Source organism: Macrobrachium nipponense, chromosome 21 (genome assembly GCF_015104395.2).
Source record: "Macrobrachium nipponense isolate FS-2020 chromosome 21, ASM1510439v2, whole genome shotgun sequence".
NCBI lineage: Eukaryota > Metazoa > Arthropoda > Malacostraca > Decapoda > Palaemonidae > Macrobrachium > Macrobrachium nipponense.
In genome coordinates this window covers 59,758,253-59,777,944 of record NC_087212.1, presented here as the reverse complement: position 1 = coordinate 59,777,944, position 19,692 = coordinate 59,758,253, and the positions used below count along the sequence as shown (strand labels likewise).

Genomic DNA, 19,692 nt, shown 5'->3' with positions numbered 1-19,692 from the left:
ACAGGAAACTACAGGTTTTCTACTCGGCTGTGCCGGACCCATGGGCAGCTGCAGAGGATGCTCTCCAACACCCGTGGGACAAGCTCTTCGTCTACGCCTTTCCCGTTCTGTCTGATTAGCAAGGTGATCAGCCGAGCGCTGGTCACCCTGAATCTCTGGATGATCCTGGTGGCTCCCAAATGGCCTCAGGCACCGAGAGAGATTCCCCCTTGGCACAACCTTCTCTGCCAGCCACACGTGGAACGGTACCACCAGTCAGTCCAGTCCCTTCGTCTTCACGGCTGGCTGTTATCCACCATCTCTTGCAAGTGAGAGGCTTTTCTCGCCGAGCAGCAACAGAGATGGCTGGGTACATCAGACAGTCCTCTGCAGCTGTGTACCTGGGAAAGTGGGCCGTCTTCTGTGGTTGGTGTTGTAGATGGGGTCGATCTCCTCTCAGAGCCACTCTTCAGCAGGTAGTGGATTCCCTCGTTTTTCTTCGCCGAGAGAAGCTCCTCTCCGTTCCCACAGTCAAAGGATACAGGGCCCGCCTTGGCCCTAGTCCTGAAACTGAGGGAGTGGATATCTCGAACTCGTTCGAGATCTCCCTTCTAATGAGGAGCTTCGAGAGGTCTTGCCCACCCAGGGAACTCAGGCCCCCCGGGGTGGGATGTGACTCTCGCCCTTAGGAGTCTTGACTCGAAGTCCCTTTGAGCCACTCCGAGAGTCATCAGATAGGGATCTGACCCTCAAGACCCTCTTCTTGCTGGCCCTGGCATCAGCGAAGAGAGTAGGGGAACTTCATGGTCTTTCCTTTGACGTCAAGCATTCCAGGGGATGGCGATCTGTGATGCTCGATTTCGTCCCGAACTTCGTAGCGAAGACTCAGAATCCTTCGGATGAGATGCTGCTTTGTCCTGTGAGGGTGCTACGGTGCTATCTGAAGAGAACTCGGCACCTCAGGCCTGAGTGTCGACGCCTCTTCGTTAGCACCGGGGTGACCAAGAAAGACGTATCCAAGAGCGCACTTTCTTTCTGGCTGTGTGAGGTGATCAGGAGAGGGCGTACGAAGCTGATGGTAGCGACAACATCCGTACCCTTCGTCCGAGAGCCCACGAAGTCAGAGGCATTGGTCCTTCCTTTGCGTTCCGCAAGAACTTCTCCGTGGCACAGGTCCTGAAGGAAGGGGTCTGGACCAACCAGACCACCTTCACCTCCTACCTTCGGGATATAGCCCACAGGTCCTTGGACACATTTTCCTTGGGACCCGTGGTGGCTGCTCAACAGGTTGTGTAGCTTACCCAGCACCTGAGCGGACAGAACAGCATCGCATCCTTGTGTGACTGTATGAATGGATGAATGAATGAGTGTGACTGGCTTCTCTTCCTCATCTTTTTCTCCCCCTCTACCTGTGAGCAGAGGGACGCAGTCGTCACTACACTTGAACAGGAGACAGATGCAGGTAAGCTACTCGACCGAGCTCCATCCTATCCCTTTCATTAGGGATAGGAGCAATTATCCACCACTTCCCCCAACAAGGAAGGGGGGGAGTGGAAGCCAACAAGAGGCAAACCCATGACTTCATATTGCCTCTTGCAATAGGAGCAAGTTCTTGCTTGCTAGTTTTAAGAGGTACGCTGGCCTCCCTCTTATTACTTGGGTCCAGAGGTCTGACCGTTGATCCTGCGGTACATACCCCGATCATTGGGCAGAGGCTAGGATCCCTCCCTCTGCTCTTACGATCAGGGAGGGAACCAAGGTTGGACGAACACCAGTCTGTTCATTGACTCAGATTCCACCCACCAAGAAGTGAGTCTTCCTATTGTTAAAGGACCAATGGTTTGTATTACGTATCGGAACAAATAACAACTTGTCGAAAATTGTATTTTTCCTAATTATACAAACCTGAGGTCCTTTACACATAGTCCCACCTCATGCTACCCCCTCACTCTGTTTTTCCTGGGCCTAAAGCAAAGTGATTCTTCACCTCCCAGTCGCGCAGTGCTCAGACTGTCGGACAAGCAGTTAACTATCAAACTCCCTTGTTCAAAGCTTACGACCGGTTCCAGCTGCCGCAAGTTACATTCCTATTGTTAAAGGACCTCAGGTTAGTACAGTTAGGAAAAATGCAATTTTCGACAAATTGTTATTTTTGACTGAGCAGAGGTTGTTACAGTAGTATTTTCCTTCCCACTCCAGTGCACTTGGGCATCACTGCATTCAGCCTTAAATTTAACACACAATATACTGATTTATCCACTCTTACAGTTTTGTATACTTAAATATATATTTAACTTGTTGCACAAAAAAAGAAAAAAAAAATTGTGATTGAATGCATTTGAATCAGGGAAAAGCTTAAAAGATGCTGATTAGTGTATTTGTCCAGTTTTATCATATCCATTTTCTTTTTTCATTTTCTTATGCATCCAGTCATTTGCCATATAGGTCAAAAGTAGTATTTTTAATTTTGAATACCCTTATAAAAATATTTTGAAAGACTTGGAAATAGTCAAGTATATTGATTTTGTTGCAGACCATACAATTAACAAGTTTAAAAAAACCATCGAAACATTTTATATGGGAACTTACAAAGTATTTACGTATTTAGTATTTCATTTTTATATATATGTAGCCCAGTTGAAGATATAAGTTGGGATTTTGACCTCTGTGAATGCCTAGAAATTCACTGGAGTGTTTATTAATATTGTCCAGTACGTATGAAGGTTCTGAATTCCATTCATCTATTTCAGTGGTATTCGAGCAGATTTTTTGGATCAGGAAGCTGAGTTGTCTGATGAGGATATAGAAGTGTCAGAGGATGAGGAGGAAAGAGGTGAAGATCAACTTGAATTAGAAGAAGGTGACCTAGAAGCCTATGATGAAAATGAGCTGCGAGATCAAGTGAGTCGAAGTTTTTTGCTGTTTATGAGTTTTCTCAACAGTATGTAGTATAAGCGCCCCAGCGGCGTGGTTGTCCTATTAGGTCTTATGTATTAAGTAAATGGCAAGAAAGGTGGACTTCTCCTCTTCTTGCCAATAACAGTAAGTATAGAAGTATTAGGAAAAATATACAGCCGTGGCCTTCGTCATTCCAGCTTGACAGACGAGCAGAGGTTATTTTAACGAGGTTAAGGATTGGGCACACTTATTTAACCCATCAGTTTATTTAGAAGGAAGCAGCCACAGTGTGTACTACTTACTGTGACAAGATACTAACAGTGGAGCACATTTTGATGGTTTGCCCCAGATATTTTAACCAAAGGGAAAGATATTTCCAGGGTAAATCCCTCTCAAATATCTTGGGAGATGAAGAAGACATTTCTGCTCTCATCTCCTTTTTAAAGTGTATAGAAATTTTTAATAATATTTAGATAAATTTTTATATATCATATACAGATTTTTAAAGACATTAAACTATTTTTTTAATATATATTACTCAATTCATTTTTAAAATTCATATTTTTAATTTATTTATTAGCCACATCTAATTTTATAAATCATTTCCTTCACTAATTCATTAATTCATTTACCATAATTCAACTTATTTAACCTTCATTACGGCGCTGAATGGCCTTCTTGGCCCCAGTGCCTGGGCTTTAGCCCTAAATATCATACATCCATCCAGCGGCGTGGTTGGTATGGTATTAGCGTCCCACCTCGGTGGTCGCAGGTTCAATTCTCGGCCATTCCATTGAGGAGTGAGAGATGTGTATTTCTGGTGATAGAAGTTCACTGTCGACGTGGTTCGGAAGTCACGTAAAGCCATTGGTCCTGTTGCTGAATAACCACCGGTTCCATGCAACGTAAAAGCACCATACAAACAAACAAACAAGTATGTAGTATAAAGGAGTGCAATTAGGGAGACTCCTGAGAGCTTCACTACAGGCAGTCCCCGGTTATAGGTGGGGGTGCTGATAAGTGAAAACCGCCATTAATTGAAACTTGGAATTGTTCCGATACGTAATACAAACCCTCGGTCCTAGAACAATAGGAAGGTAACTAGCGGGAGCTGGGATGGTCGTAAGCTTCGAACAAGGGAAGAACGGTAGTTAACTGCTTGTCCGATCGTGCGCATCACTTTTGCTTTCGGCCGTGGTGTGACAGGACGTGCTTCGTCATCGCTCCTCTGCCCGCTATTTTGGTCGTGTGCTCTGAATGTTTACAATTCCTTCTTGCTGGTTTGTTTGATTGGTAGTGATTGAAATTGTAAGTACTCTTTTCATTTTTTCATTGTGAAGTGAATTTTTTATTATGGATCTGGAAATGGAGCTTTCGCCGCGCCCTCCGGTCGCCCGTAGAGTGTGTCCCGGGCTGGAGGGGCGTAAATGTGGCGGTTTCCGCTCTTTCCCAGAATTTGATCCACATGAATTGTGTTCTCGGTGCCGGGGGCGAGAATGCTCTCGGACCGATCCATGTAATGTGTGTAATAATTGGTCTGAGGCGCAGTGGGTGCTGTATGAGGGTAGGAAGAGGCGTAGGCCAGCCAAGGAGTCGTCGGAAAGCTCTCCAGCGACTCCTTTGGTGATGGATACCTCGTCATCCTTCCTACCCCCGGCTCAGCCCCCACGTTTCGCGCCTTCCCCTGCGGGGGGGCCGGTTTCGGAGTCCTGCTCCTCATTCGATCTGTCGAGTGGTGGAGGGGGCGGGCCCGCCCTATACCCAGTATGTACAATTGTATTTGGGGTCTTCCGTCCGCTCTGGGTGGGGTTCGTCCTCCCCCAGCGTGAGGGTGCCCCTCTAATTGACCCAGTGTTTCCTCCCTCAGGTGTGCCTTTTGTGAGTGACGACCTTGGGCAGGTGTGGGCGTCGTTGGGACTGCAGGGCGTCCCCAGTATCCAGGGCTTGATTCAGCGGTTGGCGGGGTCGGCAGTGGTCACTCATGGAGTGGTGACCACTACTACAACTACTTTGACGACTCCAGGGTATGCTGCCCCTCCGCACCTGGTATATACGCCGCATATTGCTTCAGTGACCCCGATCGCTGCCGTGCCAAGGAGGGGCGTGCCACCTCCACCTGGTTTCTTTGTGCTGCTGACCACGGACTTCCGCTGCCAAGCAAAGAGTTCTCCCTGGACCTGCCGCCTGTTCCTAGGATGACGGTGGCTGAGTGTAAGACGCCTGGGACGCCGACTATGATGCCGTACCTGCCATACCTGTTGACGCTAGCCCAGCCGTTAGCGCTGCTCCTGTGAGACCAGCCGCTCATGACGCTTCTACTGCTGCTGTACCTGCTGTTGCTGTAACTGCCGTGCCTGCCCCTGCCCACGTCGCGTCTCGTCATGGAATGCTGCGCCCCAGACTCAGGTCTTTTCCGGACAGGTGGGCAGTCGGGCTGTGTTGCTTCGGCAATTGCCCCGGCTCCAGCCTGGATGGAAGACCTGACGTCCGTCCTGAGAGAGCTGACAAAGAAGAGGAGGAAGAAGAGGAAGGTGTCGTCATCGTCTTCATCGTCTTCTTCGTCGTCTGCTGCCGCCTCTCCCCCTTCGACTTCTAAGGCTTCCAAACCGAAGAAGAAGAAGGCTGCCTCCTCCCCCCCTAAGATGCTGAAGCCTTGCCGAGGATGGGGGGCTTAGGGTTCAGCAGCTTGGGCCCTGATGCCTGGTGGAACTACTTTTCTGCTGGGCCTTGGTGCCCAGCTGTTGATCCAACCTAAATAAGTCAGCCCTTTTCCTTTTACTAAAACTTTTCATCCTTCTGCTTCCTCCCTCTATAAGGCACGGATTTTATGTTTGAGGACTTGGATTGGTTTTTTGGACATGATTTGGACTTTCTCAATGGATTTGGTGGAGGGTGAGGATGGTTGGCATGCCACCTCACCCGTAGAACTCGAGTACCTAACGTGGTCGAGCGAGGGGAAAGTTTATATGTCAAACCCTGCTCTTAGTGCTGGGTCTGATCTCGACGGACATCATGACGCCTTAAGCCCTGAGGGTGGGGTGTATATCTGGTGTACCCCTAGGGCAGCCCTGTATGGGATACACTGTCCTCTAAATGTGGGCTCCTTGGTGGGTGGGGGCTACTGGACGCATCATTAATTGTACGTCTTATGGAGACACCAAACCTTTTGTTGACGACTGGGCAAGGATAAGGACAAGGAAAATTTTGGTAATTCCTCTATTGTGACTTTGGAGCCTTTTTTCAAATGAGCTCCTTGTTACAAACATTTTGTATGTAAAACCAGTCCTTTAGACTGGAATTATGATACCTTATTTAATGAATTTTGTAAATTTGGAAACGTAAAAGAATTACGGAATAAGATCTTGGCAAAAATTATGGTTGTTTTGAATTTTGGATATTTTTCAACAACGAATCGGAAGCTCACAGAGCCTACAGAGAGTTTAGGTCAGACTCTATAAGTGTTGGACTTGTAGAGGGGGGCGGAAGAGGTCCCTAGGCATCTTGAGATATATAGACCACCAACTGAAACTAAAGATTCAAGTAAAATAAGTAAAAACCTCCAAACCACCAGACCCAGCTAAGTGGTTGATTATTACAACTCATGGTGAGAGAGGCAACCTCTTCAAGGTGAAAAGGTTGGTAAGCCAGAAGATCGGCAATGTTGGGGAGCCCAGAAGTAACTCGCTTTGGGCGTAATAGTTTTTTAGTTCATGCCAAGACCATGTTCAATCAGTAATGCTCCTAAATTTAAAGCTTAATCCTGAAGGTATGATAAAAGAGGTAAAACCTCACTATAATTTTAGTTATGCAAAGGGTGTCATCTTCAATGAATTTACATGAAATGGACGAAGAGGTGAAATTTTGGAGATGTGTCCGAACGTGGTTTGGAAGGTTTTCAAGGTGCCCCGCTCGTCTATGATTATTTTAACATTTGTAAGTCCTTTTTTGCCATCTGAAATTGTTCTTGACAATGAATTATGAAAGTTCGTCCTTATAGACCGAGTGCTCCAGTGCTTTAAATGTTTTTGGCTTTGGACACTCCTCAAATGTTTGCACCAGAAATAAACTTTGTGAATCGTGTGGCAAGCCTGAGCATGAGGAATGTTCTGAAACCGGTAATTTGTGTGACTGTAAGGGTGACCATCGAGCCCGAGATAAATGCAGTGAATTTAAAAAAGAACAAGAGGCATTACTTAAATCTATCGCTGAACACATCAGTGTGGGACAGGCCAAGAAGCTGTTGGGAAAGAAAACTTATTCAGATGCCTTGAAGGCACAACAGCCGGATATTGCTACTTCTGGTGCCCCTTCAGGTGGTGCTCCCCGGGGGTCCCCTCATGGGGTTTCCCATGCCCTCTCTGGTGGGGCTCCCCGTGCCCCCCCTGTTGGGGCTCCCCATGCCCCCCTTGGTGGGGTTTCCCACGCCCCCTCTGGTGGGGCTCCCCACGGCCCCCCCCCCCCTAGTGGGGCTTCTCATGGCCCTCTGGCGGGGCTCCTCATGTTGTAGAGACACTGGTCAAGCCAGGGGACCCTGTTGTTTCAAGGGTTCAAGCCAGGTCTCAATTTGTTGACGACTTTTCTCTGTCAGGAACATTGCCTGACATTGAGCCCTCACCTGATCCTGTCATTACAGTGCACCGTGGAGATGACGGTGAGGAGATGGAGGCCCTCTTTATTCGTCAGAAGAGGGCCCTTTCTCCCTCTTCGCCTCATTCACGGTCACTCAGCAATCGTAGAAAGAACAAAAGTAAAACTGAAAGGGCAAGTGAAAGCCCATCTTCTAAAAGATCTGTAACACCTAGATCTAGGTCAAATAGTACTGGTAAAACTGATAAGATCTCTCTCACCAGGACACAGATTCCTAAATTAGTATTTTGGGAATTTTAAGATCCCTTCCTCTAAATAATGGCTCTCATGCAATGGAACATCCGTGGATTTATACCAAATAGAGAGCAAGTTCGGGTTCTGTTTAGGGAACATGATTTATCTGCGATGTGTCTACAAGAGACAAAGTTGGGAGAGCACACACCCAATGTGGGTTTTAATTATTCATTTCACAGGTCTCCACCCTGATAGGTGTACTTGGCTCAGGGAGGCACAGGCATCATAGTCCGCAAGTCTGTTAATCACAGGGTTGTTCAATTGAACACTGTGTTGCAGGCTTGTGCAGTCCAAACATTTTTAATTGTAAATGGATCACAATTTGTTCTCTCTACCTTGATCCACATTAGTAGATTGCGGATGCGGGACGAAACATTAGAAAGTAAGATTGCAGATGCGCAGGGTAATGTCAGCTAGAATTAAACGATCTTCAGACACTGATAGACCGCTTCCTAAACCCTTCATTTTGATGGGGTGGGGGATTTTAATGCCAAGCACACCCTCTGGGGAGAGCCAAACTGCGACCGGTGGGGTTTAATAATAGAACAGCTTGCTTGACTTAAATGACCATCACTTTTAATGAATGATGGTTCCCCTACAAGACATGATGTTTTTCATAATACTGATTCAGCCATTGACTCACTATCTGCTCTTCGTCTTTGAGGTTAGATTATCAGTGGTAGTAGACCAGAATGATCATGGCAGTGATCATTGGCCCATTCACTTAAAGTTTATGAAAAATATTCCATCTCCATGTTTACCAAAATGGAAGGTGGGGAGGCTGACTGGGGTGATTATCAAAAATCTTACTGTAGTTGATAAAGAGATAACTGATTTTCAGAGCCCAACATCTGCTTATGATATTAATCAATATATTGCTGTGTGGTGCCATGCTGTCTATTCCTCGAACTTCTGGTAAACCTCGTCGTCCTCTAGTACCTTGGTGGAGCGATTCATGTGCCTTGAGCCGAAAGATAACAAGAACAAGCTTGCTACAGATATATCGTAGATTATCCTTGCTTGGTCAATAAAATTATCTATAAAAGAGCTCTGCTAAGCAAAAGAAAACATTTAAGCAGGCAAAGAGGGAATCGTTTATCATATATAGCGAGTTAAAATATGATTCCCCTATGTCATTAGTCTGGAACAGATCCGAAAGCTGCAAGGAAATTTTCTCCACCTCCCTTGCCTATATTGAAAATTGATGGCTTCCTCATATCTGATTCTGGAGAAGTTGCAGAAACCTTTGTGGTAGGCATTTCTCCAATATATCTAGTGCCCTACATTACTCTACTGCATTCAGGAATATTAGGGACGGTACCACCACGGTTGTTCCTGCTGTTAGTTCAAATTAAGAGTCATATAATCTTCCTTTCACCATGAAAAAGAATTAGATCAAGCAATCTCGTTATCTTCCCCAACATCTCCTGGGGAGATGATATACTGTACTCATGATTTTTAATTTTGCCTAGAAGTACAAAACAATTTCTTTTAGACATTTTAACAGTTTTTGTATCTTTCGGGAACTTCACCAGTGTCTTGGAAGATATTGATATTGTAACCTGTTTTAAAACCTTTTAAAGATTCCTTCCTTCCTAAGAACTATAGGCCAATTGCTCTAACCAGTTGTGTTAGCAAGATTTATGAGAGGATGGTCAATGCTCGACTTGTGTGGTATTTGGATTCAAAGAATCTTTATCTAATCACAGTTTGGCTTTAGGAAAAATAGAAGTACTTCTGACCCTTTGATGTTCCTTACTCGGGAGATCAGAATGCTTTTGCTGTGGCAAAAACCAGACTGTTGCAGTGTTTTTTGACTTAGAAAAAGCCTACGACACTACCTGGCGAGGGGGTATCCTTTTGCAACTTGTAGAGTGGGGTGTTGTGGGTAATTTGTTCTATTGTCTGAAAGATTTTTTGTCAGAACGTTACCTGAAAGTAAGAGTGGGCTCTTACATTTCCTCTGCTTACCCTCAAGAAGAAGGGTTACCTCAGGGAAGCGTCCTTAGTCCAACACTCTTTAATGTAGCTGTCAACGGCCTACTAGAACAAGTTCCTGTCGGGGTGCATGGTCTGGCCTTTGCTGATGATTATGCAATATCTGTAGCAAGTCTACAGCTGTCGAAGCTTGTCAAAAGATCCAGACTGCTATTAATGCTTCAACATTATGGGCCAGTGCTAAAGGTTTCAATTTTCACCAGAAAAAACCAAAGCTATACGATTTTGCCGATTAAGAAGAGTGGAAGAGATCCCTACGCTGTTTTTAAATGATTCGATTTTACCTTATGAAGATAGCATTAAGTATCTAGGTATTACATTTGATAAGAATTAACTTTTGCTCCAACATGTTAATGAAGTTTGTATGTAACGTGAACGCTTCGTCTTAATATTCTAAAAGTTGTATCTAATTTTAATTGGGGGGCAGATCGAATCACCCATACCTTTTGAGGATGTACCAGATTTTATGCCTAAGCAAAAATTGATTTATGGTTGTCAATTTATGGTTGTGCATGCAAGACAACACTGCAGAAATTAGATGTTGTCCATAATTTGGCTTTACGTAATTGTACGGGAGCCTATAGAACTTCTCCAGTAGAAAGCCTATTTATGTTGAGTCAGGTTTTCCCCCACTATTTATCCGTAGGGAGGAATTAGGCTTGAGAGTCATATCAGAGTACTTACAATCAAAGCTGAACCCTAATTATAAGTATGTTAGAGAACCAACTGATAGAGCCCCAATAGACCTAGACTGCCAAAGCCGCTTGAAGTTCGACTAGCAAGCTCTGCCAGGGAGGTGGGATTACTACCTGCAGTAGCTGAAATTTCGCCCTCAAAATTTTCAATCCTGGGGAATAGGCCACTCTTAGAAAATCTGCCCAATTAGGGACAGCAGGAGTATCAGCAACTGGTGATCAGTTGAGGGCAAGTTTTTTTGGACCATGCTTTTGAACATGGTGATTCTCAACATATATATTACTGATGGTTCGAAGGGTTCTGATGTTGTTGGTTGCTCTGTAGTGACTAGTGATAATATTATTAAAAAGAAGCTTCCATCTAATTCCTCTGTTTTTACAGCTGAAACTGCTGGCAGTTTTGACTGCTCTTAAGTATATTTTTTATAGTTCTTATACTAACAAGGTTTTTACTATTTTTACCGACTCTTTAAGTGTTTTATCTTCTCTTAAAAGCCTAGTCTCTTGCAACCCTTTAGTGCAAGAAGTACAAGATTTGTTTTTATCTTTTAATTAATAGAAGAGGATTTTCTGTTAGGTTTTGTTGGGCTCCGTCCCATGTTGGAATTGTTGGGAATGAGCGAGCCGACGCTGCTGCTAAGGCTGCAACTAGGCTTAGGCACATTTCCAGCATGGGCGTCCCTGTTTCCGATTTTAAAACTACCATTCGATTTTATTGTAGAGACAGTGGCAGGCCCACTGGTCTACTTTAGATAATAAATCTTAAATTAAAGTCGATTAGACCTTCTGTTCATCCTTGGCCTCATAGCCGGCTGGATAGAAGGTCTGAGATAGTTTTAGCTAGATTACGTATTGGCGCCACTAAATATACTCACGGGTATCTAATGATGAGTGGAGCGGATAGGCAGGTTCCTCGCTGTTCCACCTGTCATGTGGATTTGACTGTGGTGCATATTTTGGTGGAGTGCCCTCATTTTGAAACCAAACGTAGAGCTTGTTTGCTGGCAAATAAGACACTTGCCGATATTTTAGGTGAAGGGTGCTCAGGCAGAGCAAATTATGAACATTTTTAAAAATATTGGTCTTTTTACGAATTGTTTAATTATCTTTTAATTGTTTTAGGTTTCCTGTTTGGTTTTTATGAATGAATGATTTGTATGTTAGATCGGTTGTGTGTATGTTTCTTTGTGTGATAGCGAATTTTTTTATTCTTAAGATATATATGCGCTGAATGGCCCCTCGGCTCCGGCGCTTGGCTATGTGCCAAAAACTTTATAATCTAATCTAATCCTAAGAAGGCTCCTTCGGGACCTTCGAAGGGCCCGTCTCTCGGTGTGACGGGGGGTTCTTCTGCTGGTCCTCCTGTTCCCTCAGGAACGGGGCCCATCTCCTCTTGCTGAGAAAAGAAGAAGACGGGGACCGGGGGAGGGTCAGGGGTTGTACCAGCTACCGCTGTACTCCCTCGCCTGACCTTAGCAGCTCTGCCGCTAAGTCAGGTCCGGTGGCTCGCTTCTCGTCCGCGAGAAGTTCCGAGTGTACGGTCTCCTTTGGAGACCGTGCAGCCAAAGTTAAGACGCCCGAGTTCGCTCAGCGTCAAGACCGAGGCACGGAGCAGAAGACTGTCGAGAGCCGCTCAGGTGACTCGCCAGGCCAGCGGCCGCTCTCGTAGCGACCAGCCGGTACCTCAGGCTGACGTGACGGTCTCTGACCAGCCACGGGTTGAGGCTGGGAAGAGGTCCCCTCGACCGACGGTACCAGCCTCGGCTGGTACCAGCGGTTTGACGTGCCGCAAGGACGCTCACCGGTCTCACCGCGAAAGCAAGCTCTGCAGGTCACCTGACCGCCGCTCCCACAGGCACCGGGCGGATAGGGCGACCAGCAGCAGCTCGTCTGACGCACAGGACCGGGGTCGACGTGCTCAGTCGAGCCGCTCGCCACAGGTGAGCGGCACAGCCAGGCCTGCAGATCAATCCCCACCGCTGGTTGGTGATCGGCTGCAGCCCCCCACATACGCTGGTCCTGCCAGCAAGCGGGGGGGGGGGGGGGGGGGGAGCATGCAGGTCTGCCTCTCCACTACCTTCAACTTCCTCGGGATACGGCGGGAAGAGGCGAGTAGCTAGGAGTGATCGTGAGAGGTGCGCCGCTCACGATCCCGTCATGACGCCGCACGTGCCAGGTATGGTCTTAGGACCAGCCAGGTCGTACGCGCAAGTGACTGGAAGAGACCATCAGGGGTCTGTTGCTGTTCTTCCTTCTGAAGGAGGAGGGTCTCGGGAGCTGCTCTTGTTGGAGGGACTGGACGGTCCTACTCCTCAGGACGCTGTAACTCCCGAGATCCAGAGGAACTTTGCCCAGGTTAACGCGCTGATTCGTCAGCACAACTGACCTGGGGGAACTGGATTGCCCGCTTCCGCCACCAATCCGAGCCCACGTCCCGGCCGGCTCGAGTCATTTTGGGGCCCGAGAGGGAACCCAAATTGACGGTGGGTTTGCCGCGATCGGAGCTTGCAGACTCAGTCCTTGACCAAGTGGAGAATTTCGTCTCAGGACGAGAGGACTCACTGAAGTCAGGACGGTCTTCCAAGCTACTTCCTCCTCCTCTGCAGCGACAGCGGAAATTTTACGTGCCATCGGAAGATCCAATACCGCCCAAACAGGTTAACCCGGAGCTAGCTAGGCTAACTCCAGGTGTGTCCCTGCAGCAGCTCCTGTCGAAGAACCTCTGGTTCTCGCAGCAGGAGGCACTCGCCCTGGATCTACTGTTATGGCAGCATTCAAGGCAGTCTCTTGGTTGGATCTGTGGTCCCTCACAGTATCCAAAGTCACGGCCGACTCTGGGGGCTCTGCCCTTGAAGACAACCCGGCGTTCAGGAGACTGTGCCAGTCTGGAGGTAGGGCCTTCTCCTACCTCGCCCATCAGACGGCAAACCTGTGGGCCAACTTGGTGCTTCGTCGTAGAGACGCAGTCCTTACATGAGTAGCCAAGGGGACTGGGCGTGAGGCGGTAAATGGACTTCGCAACGGACCTATCAAGAGTTCCTCCTCTCTCTTTCCTGAAGAGATGGTGGACGCTGCGGTGGAGAGACGGCGCACTAATGACAGTGACAGTCTGGTTCACCAGGCAGTCTCGAAGGTTTCTGGGCAACCTCGAGCTACTGCGGCTAAGCCTAAGAGTTTAGCTAGCGCTTCCTTGGCTGCTAAGACGGCTGCTCCATCGAAGCCAATAGGAAAGACTCTTGCTGCTTCAACTTCTGCTAAAGGAGGCCGTAACCAGCCCTCCTCCCAGCCCTCCTTTCCCCAAGGAGGTGGTGGGAAGAAGTCGAAGCGAGGCGGGAAACGCTAGGGACGGCATTCCCCCTCACCTGCTGCCGGAAGTGGGGGGATCCTGGCGAGCCACTGGGCAACTTGGCAGCGCTACGGTGCAGAGACCTGGATAGTAGACGTCCTTCGGGAGGGATATCTACTACCCTGCGAATCTCGGCCACCCCTCACCTCCAACCCGGTCCATCTTCAGACTTATGTCCAGGGTTCTTCAAAGGACGATGCTCTTCGGCAGGAGATCAAGACCATGCTGACCAAACGAGCTGTAGAAATCGTCGAGGATCGGTCACCAGGCTTTTACAGCCGCCTTTTCTTAGTGGAGAAGGCATCGGGGGGCTGGCGCCCGGTGATAGATCTCTCTCCCCTGAACCAATTTGTTCGCCAGACTAGTTTCAGGATGGAGACAGCACGGTCCGTGCTCGACTCCATCAGGGAGAACGAGTTCATGCTTTCAGTGGACTTGAAGGATGCGTATTTCCAAATACCCATCCATCAGTCCTCCAGAAAGTACCTCCGCTTCATCTTCGACGGGACGGTGTACCAATTCAGGGCACTTTGCTTTGGTCTGTCAACCGCCCCACAGGTGTTCACGCGAGTGTTCACTCTGGTGTCTGCTTGGGCCCATTTGCACGGGATACGTCTTCTGAGGTATCTCGACGATTGGCTAGTCCTGGCGAGCTGCCGCTCGCAGTTGCTGCAGGACAGGGATCGACTTCTAAAGTTTTGTCAAAATCGGGGGATTGTAATAAACTACGAGAAGTCCGATCTCGAACCCAAGCAGAAGATGAAGTACCTGGGTATGCTGATCGATACGGTAGCAGCTCAAGTCCGCCCCGCAGACTTGAGGATCAGCAGATTCAGGGAGGCAGCCGGCCGGTTCCTGTCTCGGCAGGAACAGGCAGCTCAGCAATGGCAAGTCGTGATCGGCCACCTGTCGTCACTCGAGAAGTTAGTTCCTCACGGACTTCTTAGTCTCCAGTGGAGACTAAGGGAGAGTTGGTCACAGGTAAAGGATCCACCTTACTTCCCCGTGTCCCTCACGTAGAAAGTGAAGCAGGACCTAGCCTGGTGGCTCGACGACAGGAACCTCTTAAGAGGAGTGCCTCTTCGCACTCTCTCTCTCTCTCTCTCTCTCTCTCTCTCTCTCTCGTCTCTCTCTCTCTCTCCTCGTAGATGTTGCTGTTTTCAGACACATCAACCGAGGGATGGGGCGCACACCTGGAGGAGTTGCTGACTGCAGGTGTGTGGGACCATCACGACAAGCACCTTCACATCAATGTTCTGGAACTCAAGGCGGCGTTCTACGCACTCCAAGAGTTTCAAGACCACTTGGTGGGACACTCGGTGGTGTTGATGTGCGACAACACCACAGTAGTGGCATACGTCAACAAGCAGGGGGGCCTAGTGTCTCTCCCGCTACACCAGTTGACCGTGCAGGTGCACGAGTGGGCCACGGATCACTCAATAGAGCTGTCAGCACGCTACATTCCAGGCAAGAGGAATGTAGTAGCAGACAAGCTCAGCCGTACGGATCAGGTGATAGGAACAGAGTGGTCTCTACACCCAGAGGTGGCGGAAAGGCTCTTCAACCTGTGGGGGCGTCCAGTCATAGATCTGTTTGCCACCCGGCACAAAAAAAAAAAAAAAAAAAAAAAAACAGGGTTTTGCTCAGCCGTGCCGGACCATGGGCAGCTGCAGAGGACGCTCTTCAACACCCCTGGGACAACCTCTTCGTCTACGCCTTTCCTCCCTTCTGTCTGATTCGGAAAGTGATCAGCCGAGCGCTGGCCACTCCAAATCTCAGGATGATCCTGGTGAAGGCCGTTTGGTATCCGGACCTGCTGGCTCTTCTTGCGGAAGCACCAAGAGAGATGCCCCATTGGCACAACCTTCTAGCCCAGCCACACGTAGAACGGTACCACCGAGTAGTCCAGTCCCTACAACTTCACGGCTGGCTGTTATCCACCATCTCTTGCGAACGAGAGGCTTTTCTCGTAGCGCAGCAACAGAGATGGCTGGACATGTCCAACAGTCCTCTGCAGCTGTGTACCAGGGGAAGTGGGCCGTCTTCTGTGGTTGGTGTCGTAGACGGGGTCTATCTCCTCTCAGAGCCACTCTTCAGCAGGTAGCGGATTTCCTTGTTTTTCTTCGCCGAGAGAAGCTCCTCTCAGTACCCACAGTCAAAGGATACAGAGCCGCTCTGGCCCTTGTCCTGAAACTGAGGGGACTGGACATCTCGAACTCGTTCGAGATTTCCTTGCTTATGAGGAGCTTCGAAAGGTCTTGCCCACCTAGGGAACTCAGGCCCCCTGAGTGGGACGTGACTCTCGTCCTTAGGAGTTTGACTCGAAGACCCTTCGAGCCACTCCGAGAGTCGTCAGACAGGGATCTGACCCTCAAGACCCTCTTCTTGCTGGCCCTGGCATCGGCGAAGAGAGTAGGGGAACTTCATGGTCTGTCCTTCAACGTTAAACATACCAGGGGATGGGGATCTGTGACGCTCGATTTCATCCCGAACTTCGTAGCTAAGACTCAGAATCCATCGATCCCTGACGACAGGTTCGATTCTTTCACGATCCCCTCCCTAATGGATTTCACCGACACGATACGGATGAGATGCTGCTTTGTCCTGTGAGGGCGCTACGGCTCTATCTGAAGAGAACTCGACACCTCAGGCCTGAGTGTCGACGCCTCTTCGTTAGCATTGGGGTTACCAAGAAAGAAGTATCCAAGAACACGCTTTCTTTCTGGCTGCATGAGGTGATCAGGAGGGCGTACGAGGCTGATGGTAGTAACGACACCCGTACCCTTCGTCCGAGAGCCCACGAAGTCAGAGGTATTGGACCCTCTTTGGCGTTCCGTAAGAACTTCTCCGTGGCGCAGGTCCTGAAGGCAGGTGTCTGGGCCAACCAGACTACCTTTACGTCCTTCTACCTTCGGGATATTGCCCACAAGTCATTGGATACTTTTTCCTTGGGACCTGTGGTGGCTGCTCAACATGTGTAAGCTTACCCAGCACCCGAGCAGGCAGAACAGCATCGATTCCTGTTGTGACTGTAAGAATGAATGTGTGAATGAGAGTGCGACTGGCTTCTCTTCCCCATCTTTCTCTCCCTCTACCTGTGGGCAGAGGGTCACGGTCGTCACCATGCTGGAAAGGAATATGATGCAGGTAAGCTACTCGACAGAGCCCCAATCTATTCCTTTAGTTAGGGATAAAAGCAAATATCCTCCACTTCCTCCAACAAGGGGGAGGGAGTGGATGCCTACTTGAGACAAACCCATAACTTTATGTTGCTTTTGGTAAAGGAACAAGTTCTTGCTTGCTAGTACAACGAGATACGCTTGCCTTTCTCTTAGTACTCGGCTCAGAGGTCTGACCATTGATCCTGCGGTGCACACCCCGATCAATCGGACAGAGGCTTGGACACCTCCCTCGCTCTTACGACCAGGGAGTCATTCCAAGGTTGGACGAACACCAGTATGTTCACCAAAAAGACTCAGATTCCTCCCACCAATAGGTGAGTCTTCCTATTGTTAAAGGACCGAGGGTTTGTATTACGTATCGGAACAAATGACAATTTGTCAAAAATTGCATTTTTCCTAACTATACAAACCAGAGGTCCTTTACATATAGTCCCACCTCATGCCACCCCTCACTCTGCAACTTTTTGCCTGGGCCTAAAGCAAAAGTGATTCTTCACCTCTCGGGCGCGCGCACGATCGGACAAGCAGTTAACTACCGTTCTTCCCTTGTTCAAAGCTTACGACCGTCCCAGCTGCCGCTAGTTACCTTCCTATTGTCAAAGGACCTCAGGTTTGTATAGTTGGGAAAAATGCAATTTTCGACAAATTGTCATATTTATGGTGGTTATGGCGCCAATAACTGGTTAATGGTGCCTCTGTTAGGTATATTATGTACAGTAATACCTCAGCCTCATGCAATTCCAGTTGTGCAAATTCACGATAGTGCAAACTTTTCATTGCAACCTAACTAATTATCATATGCAAGTTTTTCATGGAAATGTGAGCGCAAAAACATTTTCAAATCCTTGAGAAACTCTGCAGAAATGGTTAACTTTTTTCTAATGAATAGGTTTTCAAGATTGTATATGTAAATTAAATAACATAATAAAAATAATTTTCTCTCTCTCTCTCTCTCTCTCTCTCTCTCTCTCTCTCTCTCTCTCTCTCTCTCTCTCTCTCTCTCTCTCTCTCTCTCTCTCTCTCTCTCTTTTACTGAGATGAGAGAATTTTTATGGTGCATGTATAAACTGTTTATTAATATTTTTAAATATTAATAGTAATGATATAATAATAATAATAATAATAATAATAATAATAATAATAATAATGAAAAAATACTCAGAGTAGCATGAGTCTTCAAGTGAAGAAACAAATCCAAAGTTATTAAATGTACATATATTTAAATTTAAAACAGTAAGGATAGCTTTCGGAATCTGTTCGGTTCCCCTTTTCAATCTGACACATTGATGTAGCACTCTATCCAAGTAAACATAAAAAGAGTCAAAATAAGTTACTCGTTTATGAACTGTGGAACCAGTCGTCTGGAACGTCTAATTGGTCCTTGCCCAATGCGGTCGTTTTGATGGTCTTCAGCAGTTACCAAATGAAAATGAGAATGAGAGAGAGAGAGAGAGAGAGATGAGAGAACCCGAGACGATGAGAGAGAGAGAGAAGAGGAGAGACGAGAAGAGAGAGAGAGATTGAGAGAGAGGAGGCAGGCAATCACAGCATCAGAATATGGCTAAAAAGACGAATACTATCATAAGGGTCTTTTTATTTCTTTAAACCTTTACCTAATATTTTTCCTGGAAATAAAGATCGCTGGTGAATTTATATTCCTGTGTGAAAGATTTATTGCCTTCCATAGATAAACCACTATCTATCGCTGCACTCTCCACTAGTCTTCTTATGCCAACATCTTATATCTAAAAATTTCTTTAGATTCTACCCAATTTATATGGTGATCAAGCATGCAACTGGTATGCTCTTTGGTGTTCCCCAATTCTTGTGGGCAACCCTCTACCACTTTCCCCAAAATATTTAGTCACATTCTGAACAGGGAATTTCATAAACACCAACATGTTTATTGTGATTCGTTGTACTATTGTTGTATGTCTTTTAATGGTTTGTTATAATTATATATATTGATTTTATCACTGATTTTTGTTTACAGTTTTCCGTATTCTGTTTTAGTGTGGATTAAAAGGGAGCACAAGACAATTTGTAAATATCTTTTTGTCTTTTTCTTTTGAGGAATCTATTTACAATATTCTGGCTTTTTAAAGTGTTATTAATAAACTGTTCAGGGTAACAAAGTTTGTTTAAAACATCTTTGGTTGTGAAATCTATGTCAATGAAGTTGGGGTCGCAGATTTTCATTTTCAAAGCTCTCAAAACAAAATTGACCAAGATGTTGATTCTAACTTCATTATTGTGCCAGGAGAAAAAATTTATATGTTTCTGCATTGGTTATTTTATGATATACTGTAAATTGAAAGGTGAAAGTTACTTGGTCATGGTAACTCAATGTCTAAAAATGTCAATGTATCATCTGTTTCATGTTCTACTGTGAACTGAATAGGGGGCAAAATTCCATTAACGTACCGAAGAAAATTGTCGAAATTTGAAGGGTTACTTTTAAAAATAATGAAAATATCCACGTAGCTTACCCAAAAAATGGGTTTAGTGAAGGTTCACAGTTCTGTAGAATTTCAGTTTCAACAAATTCCATGCATAAATTGGCAAGAATGGGAGACAAAGAAGACTGTTTAAACACCGAACTTTTGCCTAAATCATTGATTGTTAAAAGAAAAGACTTGAGGACACTAGGAGTCGAACTAGATCCAGGAATTGTTTAGTGGGTATAGCAAAACTAATGTTACCTAAATCAGAC

General features: G+C 46.8%; 1 protein-coding gene across 1 annotated transcript in view; it reads left to right on the top strand.

Annotated features, from left to right (window-relative positions):
• Positions 1 to 19,692, top strand: part of LOC135197488 (claspin-like) — a 269,392-nt gene that overhangs the window by 209,208 nt on the left and 40,492 nt on the right. Inside the window, 1 exon segment of the mRNA XM_064224552.1 lies at positions 2,729 to 2,880. Coding sequence (XP_064080622.1) covers positions 2,729 to 2,880 — 152 coding nt within the window.